General features: G+C 39.4%; 1 protein-coding gene across 12 annotated transcripts in view; it reads left to right on the plus strand.

Annotated features, from left to right (window-relative positions):
• The window catches only part of CARF (calcium responsive transcription factor), an 86,553-nt gene that overhangs the window by 25,959 nt on the left and 35,170 nt on the right, over positions 1 to 25,424 (plus strand). For 8 of the 12 annotated variants that reach the window (XR_002516236.2, XR_002516238.2, XR_002516239.2 and 5 more), the window contains 3 exons: positions 13,279 to 13,399; positions 14,463 to 14,690; positions 25,239 to 25,359. Coding sequence is in view for 7 of the 12 variants with exons in the window: in XM_031651460.1 (XP_031507320.1) it covers positions 13,322 to 13,399; positions 14,463 to 14,690; positions 25,239 to 25,359 (427 nt within the window). In the remaining 5 variants the exon portion in view is untranslated. Of the gene's footprint in view, positions 1 to 4,056; positions 4,262 to 13,278; positions 13,400 to 14,462; positions 14,691 to 24,619; positions 24,649 to 25,238; positions 25,360 to 25,424 lie in introns of those variants that run through there. The other 4 variants (XM_031651457.1, XM_031651463.1, XM_031651461.1 and 1 more) reach the window with 4 other exon arrangements.

Genomic DNA, 25,424 nt, shown 5'->3' on the forward strand with positions numbered 1-25,424 from the left:
TCAGGCAATCCTCCAGCCTCAGCTTCCCAAAATGCGAGGATTACAGGTGTGAGCCACCATGCCTGACCTGTATATCTTCTTTTGAGAGATATCTGTTCAGCTCATTTGTCCATTTTTAAATGAAATTATTTATTTATTAATCCCTTGTTGAATAGTTTGCAAATATTTTCTTCCACTCTGCAGGTTGTCTCTTCACTGTGTTGCTTGTTTAGTTTGCTGTACAAAAGCTTTTTAGTTTGATACAAATCCATTTGTGTATTTTTGCTTTTGAGGTCTTAGCCATAAAATCTTTGCCTAGACCAATGTCCTGAAGTGTTACTCCTGTGTTTTCTTCTGGTAGTTTTATAGTTCCAGGTCTCAACATTTAAGTCTTTAATCCATTTTTAGTTGGTTTTTATATATGGTGAGAGCTAGGGGTCTACTTTCATTTTACTACATACAGATATCCAGTTTTCCCCGGACCTTTTATCAAAGAGACTGTCTCTTCCCCAGTGAATATTCTTGGTGCCTGTGTTGAAAATCAGTTGGCTGTAAGTGCGTAGATTTTTCGTTTTGTTTTGTTTTCTATTCTCTACCATTGGTGTGTCTGTTTTTATGCCAGTACTGTGATGTTTTGGTTATATAGCTTTGTAATATATTTTGAAGCCAGATAGTGTGATGCTTCCAGCTTTGTTCTTTTTGCTTAGGATTGCTTTGGCTAGTCAAGGTCTTTTGTGGTTCCATACAAATTTTAAGGTTGGTTTTTGTTTTTTTTTTTTTTTCTATTTCTGTGAAGACTATCATTGGGATTTCAGGGGTTTTTTGTTGTTGTTGATGTTTTGTGTTTTAAGAGATAGGGTCTTGCTGCATTGCCCAGACTGGCCTTGGACTCCTGGGCTCAAGCAATCCTCCTGCCTCAGCCTCCTGAGTAGCTGGGACCATAGGTGTGTGCCATTGTACCCAGCTCATTGGTATTTTTATAAGGATTGCAGTGAATCTGTAGATCGCCTTTGGTAGCATGGTCATTTTCACAATATTAATTATTCCAACCCATAAATGTGATGTCTTTCCATTTTTTGTGTGTGTTCTCCAATTTATTTCATTCAATGTGTGTGGGGTTTTGTTTTGTTTTGAGACAGGGACTCAATCTGTCACCCAGGCTGGAGTGCAGTGGCTCAATCTCGGCTCATTCCAACCTCTGCCTCCTGGGCTCAAGCGATTCTCATGCCTTAGCCTCCTGAATAGCTGGGATTATAGTTGTGCATCACCATGCCTGCCTAATTTTTGTATTTTTAGTGGACACAGAGTTTTACCATGTTGGGCAGGCTGGTTTCACCTCCTGACCCCAAGTCATCCGCCTGTCTCAGCTTTCCAAAGTGCTGGGATTACAGGCCTGAGCCACCACACCTGGCCTCATTCAGTGTTTTACAGTATTTAATGGTATCCCATAATTCTTATAGACTTTCTTTGTTCATTTTCATTGTTATTTCCTTCTTTTCTCTCTCTGGGTAATTTCAAATGACCTATGTCCAAGTTCAGAAATTGTCTCTGCTTGATCAAGTCTGCTGTTGAAGGTCTCTGTTGTATTTATTTCATTCATTGAGTTCTTTAGCAGCAGGATTTTTGTTTTGTTCTTTTTATTATTTATATCTCTTTGTTGAATTTCTTGTTCATATTGTGAGTTGTTTTCCTGATTTCATTGAATTATCTATTTGTATTTTCTTGTTTCTTGTTAAGTTTAAGATCATTTAAAAAATTTTTGGCAACTCGTTGACTTTCTTATCATTGGAATTTGTTACTAGATTCCCTTGGAATTTGTTACTAGATATCATTGGAATTTGTTACTGATTGTCCCTTGATCAACACAGGTTTAAACTGCACAGGTCCTGTACTCCGATTTTCTTCAGCCTCTACCACCCCTGAGACAATGGGACCAACCCCTCCTCTTCTTCCTCTCCCTTAGCCTATTCATCTTACATTTAGATGATGAGGATGAATACCTTTATGATGATCCACTTCCCGTTAATGAATAGTAAATACATTTTCTCTTCCTTATGACTTACTTTCTTTTCTTTTCTTTTTTTTTTTTTTTTTTTTTTTCGCGACGGAGTTTCACTCTTGTTGCCCAGACTGGAGTGCAATGGTGTAATCTCGGCTCACCGTAACCTCCGCCCCCTGGATTCAAGCGATTCTCCTGCCTCAGCTTCCTGAGTAGCTGGGATTACAGGCGTGTGCCACCATGCCTGGCTAATTTCATATTTTTAGTAGAGACGGGGTTTCTCCATGTTGGCCAGGCTGGTCTCAAACTCTCGACCTTAGGTGATCCGCCTGCCTCGGCCTCCCAAAATCCTGGGATTACAGGCATGAGCCACTGTGCCTGTCCATGACTTTCTTAATAAACTTTTATTTAACTAACTTTATTATAAGAATACAGTGTATAATACTGTACATATAATACATATATAATACATATAATATAAAACTATATGTTAATTGACTGTTTATGTTATTGGTAAGACTTCCAGCCAATAGTAAGATATTAGTAGTTAAGCCTTTGGGGAGTCAAAAGTTATACACTCATCTTTGACCATGTGAACAGTTGGTACCCCAATTCCTGTGTTGTTCGAGGGTCAGCTGTATTATGTTCTTTGGTAGCGTCATACTTCCTTGTGTTTCTGTGTCAATATCTGTGTATTTGGTGGAACAATTGCCTTTTCTAAACTTTCTAGAGTAACTTTGTAGAGAAAGACTCTCACCTGCAGTTGGGTTTTATCGTGCCAGTCAGGAAGGGTGTAGTGTCTGTTTGTGGATAGGTGCAGTGGTATAGTTTCCATGCAGCTTCTTCAGCTGCATTCAACGTCAGCAGTAACTGGGTGCTCAGTGACCTAGTCTGTAGAAGTTTGTGGCAGTGACAGCGGCAGCATAGGTTGTTGATGTCCTTGGTGTCAAAGGCTTTTGGAGTACTCCTATCCTAATTTTCTCCCCAAAGGGAAGACTTAACCAAGGTGTGAGGTCTGACACAGTCTACAAGTAGCTACAGTAGCGCTGGGTTCTAGGTACTGGTGCTAGGGCACAGGGTCTGTATTAGTCTGTTCTTGCACTGATATAAACAAATACTTAAGACTGGGTAATTTATAAAGAAAAGAGGTTTAATTGGTTCATGGTTCTGCAGGCTGTACAGGAAGCCTTGTGGTTTCTTCTTCTGGGGAGGCCTCAGGAAGCTTCCAATCATGGTGGAAGGCAAAGAGGGAACCAGCATTTCACATGGCAGGAGCAGGAGGAAGAGAAAGAGTGGGGAAGTGCCACACACTTTTAAACCAGATCTCACTATCTCAAAGAGAGCTCTGGGCAGATGATGTTAAACCATGAGAAACCCGCACCATGATCCAATCACCTCCCACCAGACCCCACCTCCAACATTGGGGATTACAATTGAATGTTAGATTTGGGTGGGGACACAGATCCAGACCATATCAGGGTTTCACAAACCTATTATGGCACCTGAGTTTTGGGGTACAGGTTAGCACTCTGTGGCAGAGTTGGATGTAGATAGACCACAGAGCTAGGATCTGTGACTCTCAGATACCCTCTAGCAGCTCAGGCCCAGGGAGCCAAGTTGTAGCTGTGATTCTACCTCTGAGGGGCAGGGCACAGAACTGGCGCAACCCTAAAGAGAATGTAGAGGGTACCCTGGAGGTTTGGGAGCAGGGTACAGCTCCAGTTTGGGAACATGCGCCAGCAGGGCTCGGTGGTAACTCAAGTCCCTGGGGGATGAAGCACCATTTAGTAGTAACTATAGTCCCTGGGATGGTGGAACTTGGCAGTATCTCAGACTCTGTGAGGCCAGTTGCAGCAGCAGCAGCAGCAGCAGCAAGTGCCCCAGAAAGGTGGAGTACAGCTGTTGTTTAGGCCCTGGGGGTGTAGGGAACAGCATAGCAATGACTGCACTCCCTATGCAGAAGGGTGTCTTAGCAGCTGACTCTAGGGGGCTAGTCCAGCTCTAGGGAGGATGACTACTAGAGGAGTTTGGTCTGTAGGGCAGAGTGTCTCAGCTCAACCACTGCTCTGTTTCCCTAGGACACAGGATACTATGTCAGCTCAGCCCTGGGATGGGCAGCTGCTCAACTTGGCCACAGCACCAGTTCTCCAGGGCCCCATGTGCTGCTTCAGCTTAAGCCTGGGGGGCATGACCGTTCCAGGAGGCCCAGGCATCATTTCCTGGAATGTGGGTAGTTGCTTCACCTTATGCACTGGAGAGGCATGACTGCTCTGAGCAGCTAAGGTACTGTTTCCCTGGGAGGCAGGATACTGCTTCAGCTCTGGCCTGAGGGGGTGATAGGAGGGGTAGGCGGGGTGGCTCCATCTCTGCTTCCCCCTACCCCTGTACGAGGGTATAACAGCTGTTCAGAGCTCAACTTGGGGATGTTGGACCACTGCTAGGGTGGTTCAGTCTTGGCTTAGTCTCAGGGATAAAGGGGAACTGTGGCTGCTCAGCCCCGGAGCAAGACACACTCCAGCCATAGTTCTGATTCCAAGATGACATAGCACAGTAGCTACATAAACTACAGTGCTTGGGACACAGTGTCGATTTCTTCTGATGGGGCAGCACAGCAGTGTGGACTCCAGAGAGCTTCCTCAGCTGGGCTTGGTGTCTGTGAAGACTGCAGGGAACCTCAGTGGTGAGGTCTATTAGTAGGGTTGGTTACTGGAATCCTCTTGCTTCCCTCCTTGCTGCAGGGAGTTCTTCTTGGTTCCTAGCTCTTCCCAGTTGGGGAATTGGGTGGTGGAGGCCGGATGCTTCCTTCCATTCTCTATGTGGCCATCCTGAGTTTCTGTGCTCATCAATGCTCTCCCTCATTTATTTTTGTTAAAATGTAGTTGTTTATTCATTATTTTGATTGTCTTTGTGAGGGAGATGAATGCTAGGGACTTCTAGTGGGCCATCTTGCTGATGTAACCTGACTACAATATGTTGCTATTAACTGTAGTCACTATGAACTTATTCCTCCTAATTGAAATTTTGTATCCTTTGACCACAGTCTTATTTTCTTTTCTTTTTTCTTTTTTCTTTTTTTTTTTTTTTTAATTTACACACCACTGTACAAACAGGGGACACAGCTTTCTTTTCTAATATGAGGGTGTAAAGCAGGAGTGTCCAATCTTTTGACCTCCCTGGGCCACATTGGAAAAAGATGAATTGTCTTGGGCCACACATAAAATACACTAATGTTAGCTGATGAGTTTTTTTAAAATTGCAAAAAAAAAAAATCTCATAATGTTTTAAGAAAGTTTACAAATTTGTGTTGGGCTGCATTTTAAGCCATCCTTAGCCACACCACAGGCCACAGGTTGGACAAGCTTAGTTTAAAGGCTGTAAATTTCCCTTGAAATTTTATATTAGCTGTATGTCACAAGTTTTGATACATGATATGTTCTTTATGGTTCAGATCTAGTATTTGCTGTTCCATGTGAATTTGAGAGGAACATATGTTCTTTAATTGTTTGGAATGAATTTTAAATATGTCCAGTAATTCGAGCTTGTTCTGTTTCCTTAACTTGGCTGAGATAATTATCATGAGATCTTGCACTATGATAATACATTTGTCAGTTTGGCCCTAAATTCTATCCATTTTTTTAAAGTTGGTTTTTCTTGTTGCTATTTGATTGTTTTTTGAGACAGGGTCTTGCTTTGTCACCTAGGCTGGAGTGTAGTGCCATGATCACAGCTGACTGCAGTCCTGACCTCCCAGGATCAAGCGATCCTCCCACCTCAGCCCTCTGATTACCTGGGACTGCAGGTGAGGGCCACCACACCTGGCTAATTTTTTGTGTGTTGAGACAAGGTTTCAACATGTTGCCCGGGCTAGTCTGGAACTCCTGGGATCAAGCAGTCCACCTGCCTCGGCCTCCCAAAGTGCTAGAATTACAGGCATGAGCCACTGCACCTGGCCTAAAAGTTTTTAAAGGGAAATTTCAAAAATATACAGGAGTAGGCTGGGCACGGTGGCTCACGTCTGTAATCCCAGCACTTTGGGAGGCCGAGGTGGGCAGATCACTTGAGGTCAGGAGTTTGACACCAGCCTGGCCAACATGGTGAAACCCCATCTCTACCAAACAATACAAAAATTAGCTGGGCATGGTGGTATGCTTCAGTAGTCCCAGTTACTTGAGAAGCTGAGGTGGGAGAATCGCTTGAACTGCGGAGGTGGAGGTTGCAGTGAGCCGAGATTGCGCCACTGCACCCCAGCCTGGGGGCCAGAGTGAGACCTTGTCTCAAAAAATATATATATATTATATATGTAATATATGTATGCAATATATAATTATATATAATTATTTATAAATATACATATTATTATATTAAAATACATACTCTACATATATTTAAATATAAATTTTATAAATATTTATATAAAATATTATGTATATATATTAGTAGAACAGTAAATGAAGCTGGTGTACAATTATCAATGTATGACCAATCTTGTTTTATTTATTTCTCTATCAATTGTACCCTTTCTCTGACTTTGGTATTTATTTACTTTCTTGAGACAAGGTCTCACTTTGTCACACAGGCTGGAGTGCAGTGGCACAATCACAGCTCCTGGGCTCAAGTGAGCTCCTGCTTCAGCTTGCTGAGAAGCTGGGACTACAGGCACACACCACCATGTCCAGCTAATTTTTTTGATCTTTAGTAGAAATAGGGTCTTGTTATGTTGCCCAAGCTAGTGTCAAACTCTTGGGTTCCAGTGATCCACCCACCTCTGCCTCACAGAGTGCTGGGATTACACACGTGTGAGTCACCACGCTCAGCCTGACTTTGATATTTTTTAAACAAATCCTAGACATTCTAATAATTTTATCTATAAGTATTAATATTATCAAACCATTCACATACCTAAAAATACCAAAAATACTTACTTTAGAGACAGAGTCTCACTCTGTTGCACAGGCTGAATTGCAGTGGTACAGTCACAGCTTACTGCAGCCTCAAACTCCTGGGCTCAAGCCATCCTCCCACCTCAGCCTCCCAGATAGTTATGACTACAGACATGTGCCCCCCATACCCAGCTAATTTTTTTTTTTAAGTTTCTTGTAGAAATGGGATCTCAGGCTGGTTTTGAACTCCCATGCTGGTCTCAAATTCCTGTTCTCAAGTAATCTTCCCATCTCAGCCTCCCAAAGTGTTGGGATTGTAAGTGTGAGTCACTGTATCCAGCCCCAAAATTCCTTTTTTTCCCCTTTTTTTAATGGAATGCCTGAATATCCCAAGAAAAATTCCTTAATATCAGATATCTAGTCCACATTCATATTTTCCTGCTTGTATATACACATGCATATATATGTACACACCGATTTTGATGATACTATTTTATTTTTTTAATTGAGGTGAAATTCATATAACTTAAAATTAATCCCTTTGAAATGAACAATTTACTGACAGTACATTCACAAAGTTGCAAAAGTGCCATGTAGAGCTTCAAAACATCTTCATCACTCAAAATAAAATTTTGTACCCATTAGTCCATTATACCTTCCCTCAAGCCTCTGGTATCCACCAGTCTCCTTTATTTCTCTATAGATTTACCTATTTTGGATATTTTATGTAAATAGAACCATATAGTATGTAACCTTTTGTGTGTGGCTTGGCTTCTATCACTTAGCATAATGGGATTTTGTTTGTTTGTTTTTAGACAGGGTCTTGATCTATCTTTGGGCTGTACTTTTGCCCATTTTGTAAATTGGGTTATTTTGGATTGTAGTCTTTTTGTTGTTGAATTGTATGAGTTCTTTACGTATTCCAGACCCTTATCAGATATATGATTTGCAGATACTGTCTCCCGTCTGTGGGCTGTCTTTTAACTCTTGTCATGGTGATCTTTGTACAAAAATTTTTATTTTGATGATGTCCAATTTATCTGTTTTCTCTTTTACTTGTCCTATTGGTGCCATATCTAAGAAACTATCACCAAATGCAAAGACATGCAGATTTACCGCTATGTTTTTCTTCTAAGAGTTGCATGGTTTTAGTTCTTATATTTAGCTCTTTGATCCATTTTTCATTTTTGGTATGTAGTATGAGGTAGGAGTTCAACATCATTCGTTTTCATGTGGATATTCAGTTGTCCTGGCACCATTTGTTGGAGATAGTATTCTTTCCTCATCAAATGCTTTTGGCACCCTTGTCAAAAATCATTTAACCATAGATATGTATTTCTGGACTCTCGATTCTGTTGTATTGATTGCTCTAAATTTCCCTCTGAGCACTGCTTTTGTTGCAGCCCATAAGTTTTGATATATTGTGCATATTATCATTGCTATATTTTATAAATTGATATATTATCAATCATCAAACCCTCTAGAGTTACACGCATTTTTTTGGTTCTATAGTGTTTTATTTCTGTCCTTAAAACACACATACAAAGTTACAATATTGAAATTATTATTTTATACAGAGAATGTTTATTTATATTTTTATAGAATTATTAATTTGCTTGCCATTTTTTCAAGCATCTCAGGACTTCTTTCTGTTATAATATTTGTTTTTTTGAAATATATATATTTTTTGCTAAAATAATGTGCTTTATTCAGTTATCTAACATGTAAGAAATACAGAGGTAATTCCTGTACCAAATGTTTTATATTTGGTATATATTTTTTCTCTTCTCTTCTATAATCTGCTTATATGGCATGACTTAACTGTTCTTTTTTTATTATTATTATTTTTTTTTAATTTTTTTTTTGAGACAGAGTCTTACTCTTATTGCCCAGGCTGGAGTGCAGTGGTGTAATCTCAGCTCATTACAACCTGTGTCTCCTGGGTTCAAGTGATTCTCTTGACCCAGCCTCCCAAGTCACTGGAATTATAGGCGTGCGCCACCACGCCTGGCTAGTTTCTGTATTTTTAGTAGAGATGGGGTTTCACCATGTTGGCTAGGCTGGTCTCGAACTCCTGACCTCAGGTGATCCACCCTCCTCGGCCTCCCAAAGTGCGAGGAGCCTCCCAAAGTGCGGGGATTATAGGTGTGAGCCATTGCACCCAGCCAACAACTGTAAAAAAAAAATTGTTTTAATTGTAGTAGTTGTAGATATTTATGGGGTACATGAAATGTTTTGATGCTGACATGCAATGTATAATAATCATATCATGTAAAATGGGGTATCCATCCCCTCAAGCATTTATCCATCCCCTCAAGCATTTATCCTTTGTATTACAAAGAATCCAATTATACTATTTTAGTTATTTTTAAATATAATTAAATTATTGACTGTAGTTACCCTGTTGTGCTATCAAATATGAAGTGTGTTGTTTAGAAATTTCTTTCATATATGAGACATTGATTGTAAACTGTCCGTTTTTTGTTTTTTATTTATTATTATGATTCTTTTTGAGACAGAGTCTTGCCCTGTTGCCCAGGCTAGAGTGCCATGGCATTATCTTGGCTCACTGCAACCTCCACTACCTGGATTTAAGCAATTTTCGTACCTTAGTCACTCGAGTAGCTGTGGTTACAGGTATGCGCCATCACAGCCAGCTAATTCTTTTTTTTTTTTTTTTTTGTATTTTTATTAGAAGCAGGGTTTTGCCATGTTGGTCAGGATGGTCTTGAACTCCTGGCCTTAAGTGATCTGCCTGCCTCGGCCTCCAAAAGTGTTGGGATTACAGTGTGAGCCACTGTGCCCACCCAACTTTCAGTTTTTTTAAATCTTAAAGTATCTTCTTTTCACTCTCTTTTCTGAAAAAAGTAGGGTTTTGTGGAGTGGTGTGGTTTTTTTGGTTTTTTTTTTTTTTTGGTTATTCTGAAGATTAGACAGTAGAAAAAAATAGTTTGGATCATATACAATTGTTTATTGATAGTTACTTTTCTTTTTTTCCTTTTTTGAGATGGGGTTTCGCCATGTTGCCCAGGCTGGTCTCAAACTTGTGGGCTCAAGCGATCTGCCCTCCTTGGCCTCCCAAAATGCTAGGATTACAGGTGTGAGCCACCACATCCGGCCAATCTACTTTCTTAAAACCTTAAATATTATTCCTGTGACTTCTGCTACCATGTTGCTATAAGAAGGCCACTATATGCCTAATTTCAATACTCTGTAGGGATTCTTATCTTTCTGTCTTTAATTTTTTTTTTTTTTTTTTTTTTTTACCTAGGCTCAGGGATGTTTTTATGGTCTGTCTTGTCTCTCCAGATGCATTTTTCTGTTCCTCTTTAGCATATTGCATGTTCACTACATTGAGTATGGGTTTCTTTTTATTTCTCTTGGAATACTTAAAAGTAAGACTTCCTTTATCTGTGGATTCATGTCTTTAGTTTTGAAAAATTGCCAGCCATTATCTCTTCAAATACAGATGGTCCCTGACTTACATTAATTCAACTTATGATTTTCAACTTTATGATGGTGTGAAAATGATACATATTTAGTACACCCCTTAACCTATGATGGCGATGGCATTACATCTGGATAAACCCATTGTAAATCGAAAATGCTGTAAGTCAAAAATGTACTTTCAACTTAGGATAGTTTCCACTTAAGGTATTTTCAACTCACAGTGTGTTTATTGGGATAAGTCTGAGAGCATCTATATTATCTCTCCTTCATTTTCTCTTTTCTATTCTTTTGAGACTTCACTTATATGCATACTGTACTTTCTATTTTCCTTATTTTTAAGTCTCTGTCATATTTTTTATGTTCTATTTTTGCTTTGATGCAGTCTAGGTAATTTTAAACTCTGTCTTCCAATTTAATAATTCTTTCTTCTGCATCTAATCTATTTAACTTACCCATTGCCTTTTTTTTTTTTTTTTTTTTGAGACAGGGTGTCACTGTGTCACCCAGGCTGGAGAGCAGTGGCATGATTATGGCTCACTGCAGCCTCAGACTCCTGGACTCAAGAGATCCTCCCACCTCAGCCTCCCGAGTAGCTGGGACTGCAGACCCACACCACCATACATGGCTGATTTTTAAATTTTTTGTAGAGACAGGCTCTCATTATGTTGCCCAGGCTGGTCTCGAATTCCTGGCCTCAAGCAATCCTCTTGCGTTGGTCTCCCAAAGTGCTGGGATTATAGACATGAACCACTGTTTCTGGCCCCATTGACTTTCTAATTTCAGCAGTTTTTTTTTTTTTTTTTTTGAGATAAAGTCTTGCTCTGTCACCGAGGCTGGAGTGCAGTGGCGCCATCTCGGCTCACTGCAACCTCCACCTCGTGGGTTTAAGCAATTCTGCCTCAGCCTCCCAAGTAGTGAGGATTATAGGCATGCATCACCACGCTTAGCTAATTATTGTATTTTTAGTAGAGACAGGGTTTCCCCATGTTGGCCAGGCTGGTCTCAAACTCCTGACCACAAGTGATCCACTCACCTGGACCTCCCAGAGTGCGGAGATTACAGGCATGAGCCACTGTGCCCAGCCTGTTTTTTAAAAAAAATTAAACTTTTGATAGTTTTTATTATTTGCTTATCTCTGTGATTCATTTTTTTAGATATTAAATAATTACATTATGTTCAATCTTAGATGTTTCCAATATGGGAAGTCTTTAGGGGCTGTCTGAATCTGGTGATTCATTCGCATGGTGGCTAATTTCCTGGTTTTTTTTTTTTTTTGGTATTCTTTGATTGTTAGCTTATATTTGATTGATCTTAATATGAAAGAAAACTGGAGTCTTAACTGGGCTTCTTTTTCTCCAAATAGTAGCTGCATTTTTTTCTTACCAGAAGCCAGGTTACACTCTTCACCCCGAACCTTTCAGGTTGTTATCCTTATCTTGGGAGTTTTAAGTTTTCTTCCCCTACCAGCTACTTGTCCCAACTTCAGTTTCTTAGCCACAAAACTAATGTATTAGAACTACCCTTGGGGAAAGTTTCCTCTTTGTTTATGCTTACCTCTTTGGTTTTGCTTTTTTGGGGTTGCAGGGAGAGGAGGGTGGTCATTGGAGTGAGGAATGGCCTTTGATTGTTGGCACTTCTTGTAGCAGAGCCTGGACACAAAATAAATATTTTATTTTTGGTCAACTTTCTGTTTTTTGTTTTGTAGCAAGACAGTTTTTAACAGTATCTTTTTGCCATATTGCCGCTAATGGGAGGCTCTTTTTATTTTGAAACCCCTTCTAAATAATTTTATTCTCAAGTAATATAGGTATAATATATAAAATTCAAAAATAATCCAGAAAGTTAAAAATTCAGATTGCTTTTACTTCCATAGCCCAAGGTAACTACAGGCTTTTTGGAATTTTTGTAATTGATTTTTTACTTGATTAGGTTATAACTGATCATTTAAAATCTTAAAGGAGAAGCAAGTAAAAGATACTTTATAGCCGTATATTAAAACTGGACCGATTTTGTAGCTTTACAGAAATTGCCCCAATTGAGAACTACTGTACTAGACCTAAGTGGCTCAGAGTTATTGGTATATATATTTCTTCATTTTCTTTTTTTAAATATCTCTTCCTTTTCAAAGCTTGTCAAACTAATGTTAAGTGGTATACTTGTCTATTAATGGTAAAAATTGTATATATGTGTGTGTGTGTGTGTGTGTGTGTATATATATATATATAATATATAAAATATCTGTCTACACCAGCATATCTGTTTCAAAATTGTATAATGCTACAATAGGGCATACCCAACTCATAAAGTTGAAAAACTTTATTTGCATTAAATCTCTGGTAATATGAGAATTTTAGAAGTATTTGAAGGGGTATACCAGTACCTTGTCACATAAAATAAATCTTAAAAAGCCAGTACAGAAGTATAGTTAAAGATAGGATGAGGGGGCCGGGCGCGGTGGCTCAAGCCTGTAATCCCAGCACTTTGGGAGGCCGAGACGGGCGGATCACAGGTCAGGAGATCGAGACCATCCTGGCTAAAATGGTGAAACCCTGTCTCTACTAAAAAATACAAAAAAAAACTAGCCGGGCGAGGCGGCGGGCGCGTGTAGTCCCAGCTACTCGGGAGGCTGAGTCAGGAGAATGGCCTGAACCCGGGAGGCGGAGCTTGCAGTGAGCTGAGATCCAGCCACTGCACTCCAGCCTGGGCGGCAGAGCGAGACTCCGTCTCAAAAAAAAAAAAAAAAAAAAAAAAGATAGGATGAGGGAACTATATAACACTAATTTTTTGCCCTGCATTGAATGTATTCTGGTGCCTTGGCAAGTCATTTTTAAAAATGTTAGTTTTTTAATCTATAGAATGGAAATGATTTTACCTAAATTATATGGGGTACCACAGTAGTGAATATGAGAGATTTTTTTAAGATAAAACATACTAACTGCTTTAGTTGATCAGCTATTTAAACTCTTTCAGCTATTAAATAATAGAAGAAAATGGAATTGAATATGATGTCAGCATGGAACAATCTAATGATTCATTAAGAGTCAACCATAATGATGGTGAAGAGTCAAAAACCGATGCTCAAGTATTTGAGGTATGGATTCAGCTGGGAACTTTTTTCCATCCTAGGGTAAAACAGTGTGCCATTTAACAGCTCTTTATGCTCAAGGGATAGCTATTATATTTAGTGTATTCAAGAATTTTGGGCTGGGTGCGGTGGCTCATGCCTGTAATCCCAGCATTTTGGGAGGCCGAGGCGGGTGTATCACCTGAGGTCAGGAGTTCAAGACCAGCCTGGCCAACGTGGTGAAACCCTGTCTGTACTAAAAATACAAAAATCAGCCGGGCATGGTGGTGAGCGCCTGTAATCCCAGCTACCTGGGAGGCTGAGGCTGGAGAATCACTTAAACCCAGAAGGCAGAGGTTGCTGTGAGCCAAGATCCCACCATTATAGTCCACAAGAGTGAAACTCCATTTCAAAAAAAAAAAAAGCAAAAAGAATTTAGGCCGGGCGTGGTGGCTCATGCCTGTAATCCCATCTCTTTGGGAAGCTGAGGCGGGTGGATCACAAGGTAAGGAGATCGAGACCATCCTGGCTAACATGGTGAAACCCTGTCTCTACCAAAAATACAGAAAATTAGCCAGGCATTGTGGCAGTCGCCTACTCTGGAGGCTGAGGCAGGAGAATGGCATGAACCCGGGAGGAGGAACTTGCAGTGAGCCAAGATAGCGCCATTGCACTGCAGCCTGGGTGACAGAGCAAGAGTCTGTCTCAAAAAAAAAAAAAAGAATTTTAATATTTAATTATACACATATTTTATGAAATATTTAACAATACAGAACTTAATACTTAGATACATTCATAAAAATTTTATATACAGAGAAAAATCTAAAGGTTGAATTATATTACGTTATTTCAGGTTCCATTCCTGTGGATAATTTTGATAAAATTAAGATAATAAATATAATAATCAACAATTTTACTTAAGAAATGCTTTCTGTGTATAGCAATTTGTATGAATTGACAACTCTTACAAAAAAGTAAAAACAACTGAAAAATGGATATCTTTTCATTTTTTTTATACCCATCTTTAAAAAAAAATGGTGACAGTATATCCTGAAAAGACTGAAGTGATTTTTTTTTTTCTTTGCAAAAGCATCTAACCTGTATGGACTCCAGGGATTCTTCCTTTGGACAAAATGATTCTCCTGCAGTTTTGCCCATCACTACTCCTGAAGCAAATAATTCACTCATATCACAGAATATAACAGGGCCCCTGACTCAGACACAGACTCCTTCTGCAGAGCATTTCCATCTAGTGGACCAAAATGGGCAAGCTATTCAATATGAACTTCAGTCATTGGGGGAATCCAATGCACAAATGGTGAGTATATTTTGTAAGTAACCAGTTTTATGCTCTTTAGCAAAATATATTAGTCTTACTAAATGACCTTAATTTCTGGACACTTTTGATTTACATCATGTTTATTTATTTATTTATTTATTTTTTAATTTTTATTTTTATTTTTATTTTATTTTATTTTTTTTTTTGAGGCGGAGTCTCACTCTGTCGCCCAGGCTGGAGTGCAGTGGCCGGATCTCAGCTCACTGCAAGCTCCGCCTCCTGGGTTTACGCCATTCTCCTGCCTCAGCCTCCCGAGTAGCTGGGACTACAGGCGCCCGCCACCTCGCCCGGCTAGTTTTTTGTATTTTTAGTAGAGACGGGGTTTCACCGTGTTAGCCAGGATGGTCTTGATCTCCTGACCTCGTGATCCGCCCGTCTCGGCCGGAGTTTCACTCCTGTTGCCCAGGTTAGAGTGCAATGGCACGATCTTGGTTCACTGCAACCTCTGCCTTCCAAGTTCAAGCAATTCTCCTGCCTCAGCCTCCCAAGTAGGTGGGATTACAGGTGCCCACCACCACACCTGGCTAATTTTTTTGTTTTTTTAGTAGACACAGGATTTCACCATGTTGGTCAGGCTGGCCTCAAACTCCTGACCTCAGGTGATCCATGCGCCTTGGCCTCCCAAAGTGTTGGGATTACAGGCTTGAGCCACTGAGCCCGGCCACATTGTGTTTAAAATAGTGTTTCCATGACTTTCATTTTTATGTAAGGATTTTAAAAGATTTCCATTCAGGACTACAAATAGTACTTTAAATAAAGAGTACTTAACCAGTCTCTGTGTTTGGGCACACTTGTGCTTTGAGATCAATTGGAAATGTAACATAATCTGTAACTGGTTCTGAAGTGCCAGAGTTGACGTGGAACTTACATTTAATGGAACGTACACACACACACACACACACACACACACACACACACACACAGAGACAGACACATATTAGACTAAACTCCAGTTTGTTTGTTTGTTTTCCAAGACGGAATCTTGCTCTGTCGCCGAGGCTGGAGTGCAGTGGCGTGATCTCGGCTCACTGCAGCCTCCTCTGCCTGGTTTCAACCAGTTCTCTTGCCTCATCCTCCTGAGTAACTGGGATTACAGGTGCCTGCCATCACACCCGGCTAGTTTTTGTATTTTTAGTAGAAACAGGATTTCACCACGTTGGCCAGGCTTGTCTTGAACTCCTGACCTAGTTATCCACCCACCTCAGCCTCCCAAAGTGCTGGAATTACAAGCGTGAGCCACCGTGCCCGGCCTAAACTCCAGGTTTTGATTTATCAGCATCTCACTGACCTCCAAGCCACTTTCTGGTATGTTTTCTTGAAGAAATAGAAAGTAATGGAGGTAATGCAATGGAGGTACCACTAGTATATGGGGAATTAGACATATCCTTGCTAATCTTTGTGGGTAAATGTGTGCCACGTGAGTCAGAATGCATAAAGATAAAAAGATGAGGATGGCTAAATACTTTTCAAGGCCGGGCGCGGTGGCTCAAGCCTGTAATCCCAGCACTTTGGGAGGCCGAGACGGGCGGATCACAAGGTCAGGAGATCGAGACCATCCTGGCTAACATGGTGAAACCCCGTCTCTACTAAAAATACAAAAAACTAGCCGGGCGAGGTGGCGGGCGCCTGTAGTCCCAGCTACTCGGGAGGCTGAGGCAGGAGAATGGCGTAAACCCGGGAGGCAGGGCTTGCAGTGAGCTGAGATCCGGCCACTGCACTCCAGCCTGGGCGACAGAGCGAGACTCCGTCTCAGAAAAAAATAAATAAATAAATAAATAAATACTTTTCAAATTGTTAGCTAAAAGTATTTTTGACCAAGTTCATAGTTTGAGCCAAAGAGGTGAAAGATTGTTTTGACTGACATATGGAAAATTACTAAGAAAAACCTCTGAGTTGCTCTCTGGTTATTTAGAATATACTTAACATAAGTAATACTATGAAGGATAATGTGTCTCTTGTATACTTGAATTTTCCAAATTTTCTACAATGAGTATCTATTACTTTCATAATAAAAATTATTTTTAAAAGCATAACAACTTTAATTATAAATTACACCACAGGTAAAAATTGTACCTAGAATTAACCCTTGTTTCTGTTCATAATCTAGAGCATTCTAGAGTTAATCTATGCCATTTTGCTCCTTTATGATCCAGCCAAATTGAGTTATCTAAATTCTAGGGGTAAGAATAATTGGTTGAGAGGTGACTATGTGCAGGGGAATCCTTCTTGTTTATGTTCGAGCTTTCTGGGACTTAGACCAGAGCCATACTGCATCACCAGCAAAGGTTAATATTCAACAAATAATTTAAATGTTAACCAACTACATTTTAATTTTTCATGTCCAGAATGAAGTACTTCTGTAGTTTCCCCTTTATTTGACGTTTATTCTAGTTTCTATCAGAACATTTAGAAAGTTTTTTTTTTTTCTTCCAACAGGAAGATCAAGGAGTCTAAATGTGTCAAAGGGTTGTCATTTTACCTAGGGTACCTTTCCGAGCAAAGTTGTTTATTTGAGTTAAAAAAAAAGTTAATTAACACTCTTTGTAATTGGATTAAACTTTCTATACAAAGTAAGTACAAAGGTGGTTTTACATTGTTTAGGTAGGAGATGACACAGAAGGTTATTTGAAACCGTGGAATAGGAAACATGGTATGAAGCATGGAAAAAAAAATGTGAGAAACAGATTATAAGAAAGAATTTTCTTCAAAGAACTGAAGATCAGAGAGAGAATATTCCTGGAAACTTAATGGAACTTTTGGGTTCGTTTGTTTCAGTGGACTGTATTTTTTAGAGCAATTTTAGGTTCATGACCAAAGTGAGCAGAGGGTACACAGATTTTCATATATATATACACTTGCAGTACCTGCACATGGTACAGTATCCCCCTTTATCAACATCTCCTACCAAATGGAGCTATTTGGTGTTTTTTTGTTTTTGGTTTTGGTTTTTTAGTTTTTTTTTTACTTTAGGTTCAAGGGTACATGCAAAGGTTTGTTATGGAGGTAAACTCAGATTGTACAGGTTATTTCATCCACCCATGCATTAGGACTAGTACACAATAGTTATTTTTTCAGCTCTTCTCCCTCCCACCCTCCACTCTGAAGTAGATCCCATTGTCTGTTGTTCCCTTCTTTGTGTTCATAAGTTTTTATCATTTAGCCCCCACTTGTAAGTGAGAATATGCAGTATTTGGTTTTTTGTTGCAGTGTTAGTTTGCTAAGGAAGTAGCCTCCAGCTCCACCTGTTCCCACAAAAGACATGATCTTGTTCTTTTTTATGGCTGCGTAGTATTCCATGGTGTATATGTACCACATTTTCTTTATCTAATCTGTCAGTGCTGGACGTTTAGGTTGATTCCATTTGTTTGCTATTGTGAATAGGGCATTAATGAACATTCACATGCATGTGTCTTTATGGAAGAATGATTTATATTCCTCTGGGTATATATCCGATAATAGGATTGCTGGGTTGAATAGTTGTTCTGTTTTTATCTCTTTGAGGAATCACCATACTGCTTTCTACAATGGTTGAACAAATTTACACTCCCACCAGCAGTGTATAAGTGTTCTCTTTTCTCCACAACCTCACTAGCATCTGTTATCGTTTGACTTTTTAATAATAGCCATTCTAACTGGTGTGAGATAGTATCTCATTGTGGTTTTGATTTGCATTTTTCTAATGATTAGTGATATTGAGCTTTTCTTCATATGCTTGTTGACTGCATGTATGTCTTCTTTTTGAAAAGTTTATGTTCAAACTAGGCAAAACTACTTTAAATTTCATATGGAACCAAAAAAAAAAGCCCGTATAGCCAAGACAATCCTAAGCAAAAAGAACAAAGCTGGAGGCATCACATTTCCTGACTTCAAACTATACTACAAGGCTACAGTAACCAAAACAGCATGGTAGTGGTATCAAAACAGATATACAGACCAGTGGAACAGAACAGAGGCCTCAGAAATAACACCACACATCTACAACCATCTGATCTTCGATAAACGTGACAAAAACAAGCAATGGGGAAAGGATTCCCTATTTAATAAATAGTGCTGGGAAAACTGGCTAGCCGTATGCAGAAAACAGAAACTGGACCCCTTCCTTACACCTTATACAAAAATTAACTCAAGATGGATCAAAGACTTAAACGTAAAACCTGAAACTATAAAAACCCTAGAAGAAAACCTAGGCCATGCCATTCAGGACATAGACATGGGCAAAGACTTCATGACTAAAACATCAAAAGCAATTGCAACAAAAGCCAAAATTGACAAATGGGATCTAATTAAGCTAAAGAGCTTCTGCACAGCAAAAGAAACTATCATCAGAGTGAACAGGCAACCTACAGAATGGGAGAACATTTTTGCAAGCTATCTATCTGACAAAGGTCTAATATCCAGAATCTACAAGGAAGTTAAACAAATTTATAAGAAAATCCATTAAAAAATGGGCAAAGGATATGAAAAGACACCTTTCCAAGAAGACATTTATGTGGCCAACAAACGTAAGAAAAAAAGTTGATCATCATTGGTCATTAGAGAAATGCAAATCAAAACCACAATGAGATACCATCACACTCCAGTTAGAATGGCGATTATTAGAAAGTCTGGAAACGATGCTGGCGCAGCTGTGGAGAAATAGGAATGGTTTTACGCTGTTGGTGGTAGTGTAAATTAATTCGACTATTGTGGAAGACAGTGCAATGATTCCTCAAGGATATAGAACCAGAAATACCATTTGACCCAGCAATCTCACGAGTGGGTGTATACCCAAAGGATTATAAATCATTCTGCTATAAAGACATATGCACACATACGTTTATTGTAGCACTATTTACAATAGCAAAGACTTGGAACCAACCCAGATGCCCATCAATGATAGACTGGATGAAGAAAATGTGGCACATATATACCATGGAATACTATGCAGCCATAAAATAGAATGAGTTCATGTCCTTTGCAGGGACATGGGTGAAGTTGGGAACCATCATCCTCAGCAAACTAACACAGGAACAGAAAACCAAACACCTAATGTTCTCACTCATAAGTGGGATTTGAACAATGAGAACACATGGAAACAGGGAGGAGAACATCACACACCAGGGCCTGTGAGGGGGTGGAGGAAGAGAGGAGGGAGAGCAGTAGGACAAATACCTAATGCATGCAGGGCTTAAAACCTAGATGATGAGTTGATAGGGGCAGCAAACCACCATGGCACATGTATACCTATGTAACAAACTTGCACGTTCAGCACATGTATCCCAGAACTTAAAAAAAAAAAAAGTGTCTGTTCTTGTCCTTTGTCCACTTTTCAATGGGGTTGTTTTTCTCTTGTAAATTTGTTTTAAGTTCCATTTAGATGCTGGATAATAGACCTTTGTCAGATGCATAGTTTGCAAATATTTTTCTCCCATTCTTCAGTTTGTTTACTCTGTTGATAGTTTCTTTTGTTGTATAGAAGCTCTTAAGTTTATTTAGATCCCATTTGCCAATTTTTGCTTTTCTTGCAATTGCTTTTAGTGTCTTTGTCATGAAATCTTTGCCCATTCCCTTGTCCAGGATGGTATTGCCTATGCTGTCTTCCAGGTTTTTATAGTTTTGGGTTTTATATTTAAATCTTTAGTCCGTCTTGAGTTTTTCTTTTGTTTGTTTGGTTGGTTTTTTTTGTATATGGTGTGAGGAAGGGGTCCAACTTCTGTCGTCTGCATGTGGCTAACCCGTAATCCTGGTACCATTTACTTAACAGTGAGTTGTTTCCCTAATGCTTGTTTTTGTCAGCTTTGTTGAAGATCAAATGGTTGCAGGTGTGCAACGTTGTTTCTGGGCTCTCTCTTCTGTTCCATTGGTCTATGTGTCTGTTTTCATACCAGTACCATGCTGTTTTGGTTACTGTAGCCTTGTTGTATAGTTTGAAGTCAGGTAACATAATGCCTCCAGCTTTGTACTTTTTGCTTAGGATTGCCTTGGCTATTTGGGCTTTTTCTTTTTTGGTTCCATATGAATTTTAAAATAGTTTTTTTCTGGTTCTGTGAAGAATGCCATTGGCAGTTTGATAGGAATAGCATTGAATCTGTGAATTGCTTTGTGCAGTGTGGCCATTTTAATGATATTGATTCTTTCTGTCCATGAGCATGGATTTTTTTTTCCCATTTGTTTTTATCTTCTCTGATTATTTGAGCAGTCTTTTGTAATTCTTATTGTAGAGATCTTTCACCTTCCTGTAACCCTAGGTATTTTATTCTTTTTCTGGCAATTGTGAATGGGATTGCCTTCCTAATTTGGCCCTTGTCTCGGTTGTTGTTGGTATATTGGAATGCTAGTGATTTTTGAACATTGATTTTGTATACTGAAACTTTGCTGAAGTTGTTTATCTCTGGAGGAGCTTTCGGACTGAGAATATGGGGTTTTCTAAATGTAGGATCATGTCATCTGCAAACAAGGGTAATCTGACTTTCTCTCTTCCTATCTGGATGTTCTTTATTTCTTTCTCTTGCCTGATTGCTTTGGCCAGGACTTCCAATACTATGTTGAATAGGAGTGGTGAGAGAGGGCATCCTTTTCTTGTGCTGGTTTTCAAGGAGAATGCCTCCAGCTTTTGCCCATTTACTGTGATGTTGGCTGTGGGTTTGTTAGATAAGCATTTTGTTTTTCTTAATTTATTTTAATTAAATAATTTATTTTTTAAGAGATATGTCTCAGCCAAGCGCAATGGCTCACGCTTGTAATCCCAGCACTTTGGGAGGCCGAGGTGAGCGGATCACGAGGTCAGGAGTCCGAGACCAGACTGGCCAACATAGTGAAACCCTGTCTCTACTAAAAATACAAAAATTAGCCAGGCGTGGTTGTGCAAGCCTGTAATCCCAGCTACTCAGGAGGCTGAGGCAGGAGAATCGCTTGAACCCGGGAGGTGGAGGTTGTGGTGAGCTGAGGTCATGCCACTGCACTCCATGCACTCCAGCCTGGGCAACAGAGCAAGACTCCATCTCAAAAAAAAAAAAAGAGATATGTCTCACTCTGTCACTTAGGCTTAAGTGCAGTGGCATGATCTAGCCTCCAGAGTAGCTAGAACTACAGGGACATGCCACTGCCGTCAGCCAAATGGAGCTTTTTAAAGAAATATACCTTCCTTTTTTTTCAATATGACTTTTTATTATTTATTCATTTATTTATTTATTTATTTTTTGAGACAAAGTCTCGCTCTGTTGTCCAGGCTGGAGTGCAGTGGTGTGCGATCTCAGCTCACTACAACCCCCACCTCCTGGGTTCAAGTGATTCTCCTGCCTCAGCCTCCGGAGTAGCTGGGATTGCAGGTGCCTACCACCACGCCCGGCTAATTGTAGTATTTTTAGTAGAGACAGGGTTTCACCATGTTGGCCAGGCTAGTCTCAAACTCCTGACCCCAGGTGATCCATCCGCCTCAGCCTCCCAAAGTGCTGGGATTACAGGCGTGAGCCACCAAGCCTGGCCCCTTATGACTTTCTACATAAAAGTTACTAGTAAAGATTCTGTAGTGGGTGAATCTGCAATGGATGAAGATGTTTTGGAGTGAAGCTGAATTGGTCTTTTGAATTTATTAGAAATATTGTACACAAAGGGCCCAGTAGGTAAAAGACCACTCAGCTAAAGTTTTCTGATAATTTTCATGGTCTGCCTGAAATAGAATGTGTTGTAGCACATGACTCTTCAAAACCATGTTTGCTTTCATAACAAAGATTGAAGGTAATTAGCTGGGTTTTCTTTAAATAAGAAAAGTAATATTAACATTTTCATTGTCAGATTATATGAACTGAAAATATTTTTTTAGGTACCAGGGGGACTAAGCTAAGAAGCGAGAAAATAAATGAGACTGTACTATGCTTGGGAAACATAGTTTCAAAATTAAGAGGATATTCCACAGATCAGTCTAAATTATGAAACTTGTATATGATTGAATAACTTATAAAAACTTATTTGTGTTTAATTTTGATTTAAAAATAACCACAGCACTCATTTTCTAAGAATGAATAAAATATTTTTCATACCCCCAATCCTAAAAGTTAGAAAATATATATATACATATTTTTTTCACAGATATTTAATCTTATTATAAGGGGTAAAGAATTTAAAACAGTATTATTACTGTTGCCTCTTAATGTCCAGCAGGGTTTTTTATATTGTTTTGGTTTTGTCTTTTTTTAGATTAAGTAGCATTGTCAAATATTGGGAGCTAATACCGAGTGGTAGTTTAAAGGAGTCAGATTGCTTGAGTTTCAATTATAGCCTACCACTAAATAGCTCTGTGTAACCTTCTATGAGTTTTGTAACCTCTGTGTGACAGTTTCCTCATTTATAAAATGTATATACTTGATATACACATGATGAGGATTAAATGAGGTAATACATCCAAAGTGCTGCCATTTTGTATGCACTGAGCACGTGTAAACAGTTATCATCAGAGTTTGCAGTTGCTGTTTCATGCTAAAGTTATAAGAGTTATGGCAGGATATTTTTATCTCAAGAAACTTGTTAAACACTGGGGAAGGAAGGAAACAATTCCCATTCTTGATTTCTGGGAACTATTTATGATTATATTAATATTTAAAGCATTCTAGTTTGTTGAAGTTTTATCCCCCAACATTAAATTTTTTTTTTTTTTTTTTTTTTTTTTTTTTTTGAGACAGAGTCTAGCTCTGTTGCCCAGGCTGGAGTGCAGTGGCCGGATCTCAGCTCACTGCAAGCTCCGCCTCCTGGGTTTATGCTATTCTCCTGCCTCAGCCTCCCGAGTAGCTGGGACTACAGGTGCCCGCCACCTCGCCCGGCTAGTTTTTTTGTATTTTTAGTAGAGACGGGGTTTCACTGCATTAGCCAGGGTGGTCTCGATCTCCTGACCTCGTGATCCACCCGTCTCGGCCTCCCAAAGTGCTGGGATTACAGGCTTGAGCCACCGCGCCCGGCCAACGTTAAATTTTTAAAAAATTTTTTTTCAAATTTATATTTGCATTTTTTCAAATGGCCCTTTTTTTTTGAGGCAAGGTTTTGCTCTGTCACCCAGGCTGGAGAACAGTAGCATGATCTGGCTCACTGCAGCCTCGACCTCCCAGCCTCAAGTGATCCTCCCACCTGAGCCCCCAGAGTAGCTGGTACTACAGGCACATGCCATCACACTCAGCTAATTTTAAAAATTTTTTGTAGAGACAGGTAGCCCAAAGGGTTCAAGTGATCCTCTCACCTTGACCTGCCAAAGTACTGGGATTACAGGCATGAGTCACTGTGTCTGGCCTCAAGTAACTCTCTTAGAAGCTGGAATGCAGTCCCTATCAAGCATAAGCAATATTTTCATGTTTTATCTAGCAAAAGAGGAGTCTGGGAAAGTGGGTTGGAATGATTAAGGATTGTTACCTGCATTAAAGAAGACAGCAGACTTTGGATAAAACAATAAAACCGTGTTAATAGGAGAGTAGTATGTTAAGTAATAAAATTTATGTGGTGCTGATGGAAGTCTGATGCTTCCAGACTTCCAAAAAAGTCTGGAAGCATCAGATAGACTTAATTTCAAATACTGTATTAGCTGTACTTTCAAATGATAGGTCTAAAAGTTTTTTTTCAACTTCATATGCCTTTTTAGTTGATATTCCTCTAAATTTGATAGAGTAGGTTCAGTTGTTAAACTGAAAAAAAGTACAGTAAGTATATTATTTTCCCTATGTTTTCAGACTTTTGAGGCACTTCATAGTATAGTTCTTTATGAACCATAGAGGCTATATATAAATGCTGAGATGCAAAAATAAATCCTATTTAAGTAGACATTTATCAAGTTACCTTTTTTTTCTTTTTTTTGGAGACAGTCTTGCTCTGTCACCCAGGCTGGAGTACAGTGGTGCGATCTCGGCTCACTGCAACCTCTGCCTCCCAGATTCAAGCGGTTCTCCTGCCTCAGCCTCCTGAGTACCTGGGATTACAGGTGCGTGCCACCACGCCCTGCTAATTTTTGTATTTTTAGTAGAGACGAGGTTTCACCACATTGATCAGGCTGGTCTCGAACTCCTGACCTCGTGATCTGCCTGCCTCAGCCTCCCTCCCAAAATGCTAGGATTACAGGCATGAGCCACCACTCCCGACCAACAAGTTACCATTTTTAAACTAAGGAAAATGACTTTAAATATAAGACAAATGATTGCCACACAAATAGGTCAAACATGTGTAAATAATACAGTAAGTGGCAAAAGATAAATGTATTACATCCAGACAGACTTGTTCAGACTACCAAGTAATTAGACTTCATCCATGGGTAATGATTAAGACTGTTGGTGATTAAGACCCTAGGATTAGGGTCAAACTGCCTGTTTTTAATCCTGGCTTCACCACTTATAAGTTGTGAGACCTTGGAAAAAAATGTTTATGTGCCTCAATGTTTTCATCTATAAAATGGTGGAAATCATAGAATCCACCATAGAGCTAGGTATGTGTTTAATAATTTATTTAATTAATAATTTTTGTTAAATCAGTCTAGGCATATGCATTTGATTTTTTTTTTTTTTTAATGCTTCCAAGATGATTGTTGCCAGCCCAACAGAAAATGGACAGGTACTTCGTGTAATTCCATCTACCCAGACAGCAATGGCACAAGTGATTATACCTCAGGGGCAGCTTGTGGATGTGAATAGTCCACGGGGTGAGTAACAATGGGATATAGTCCTCAGGGTGATATGTAGGGGATTTGAGAGTGTTTTAAAAACA

The sequence above is a fragment of the Papio anubis genome, chromosome 10 (genome assembly GCF_008728515.1).
Source record: "Papio anubis isolate 15944 chromosome 10, Panubis1.0, whole genome shotgun sequence".
Lineage (NCBI taxonomy): Eukaryota > Metazoa > Chordata > Mammalia > Primates > Cercopithecidae > Papio > Papio anubis.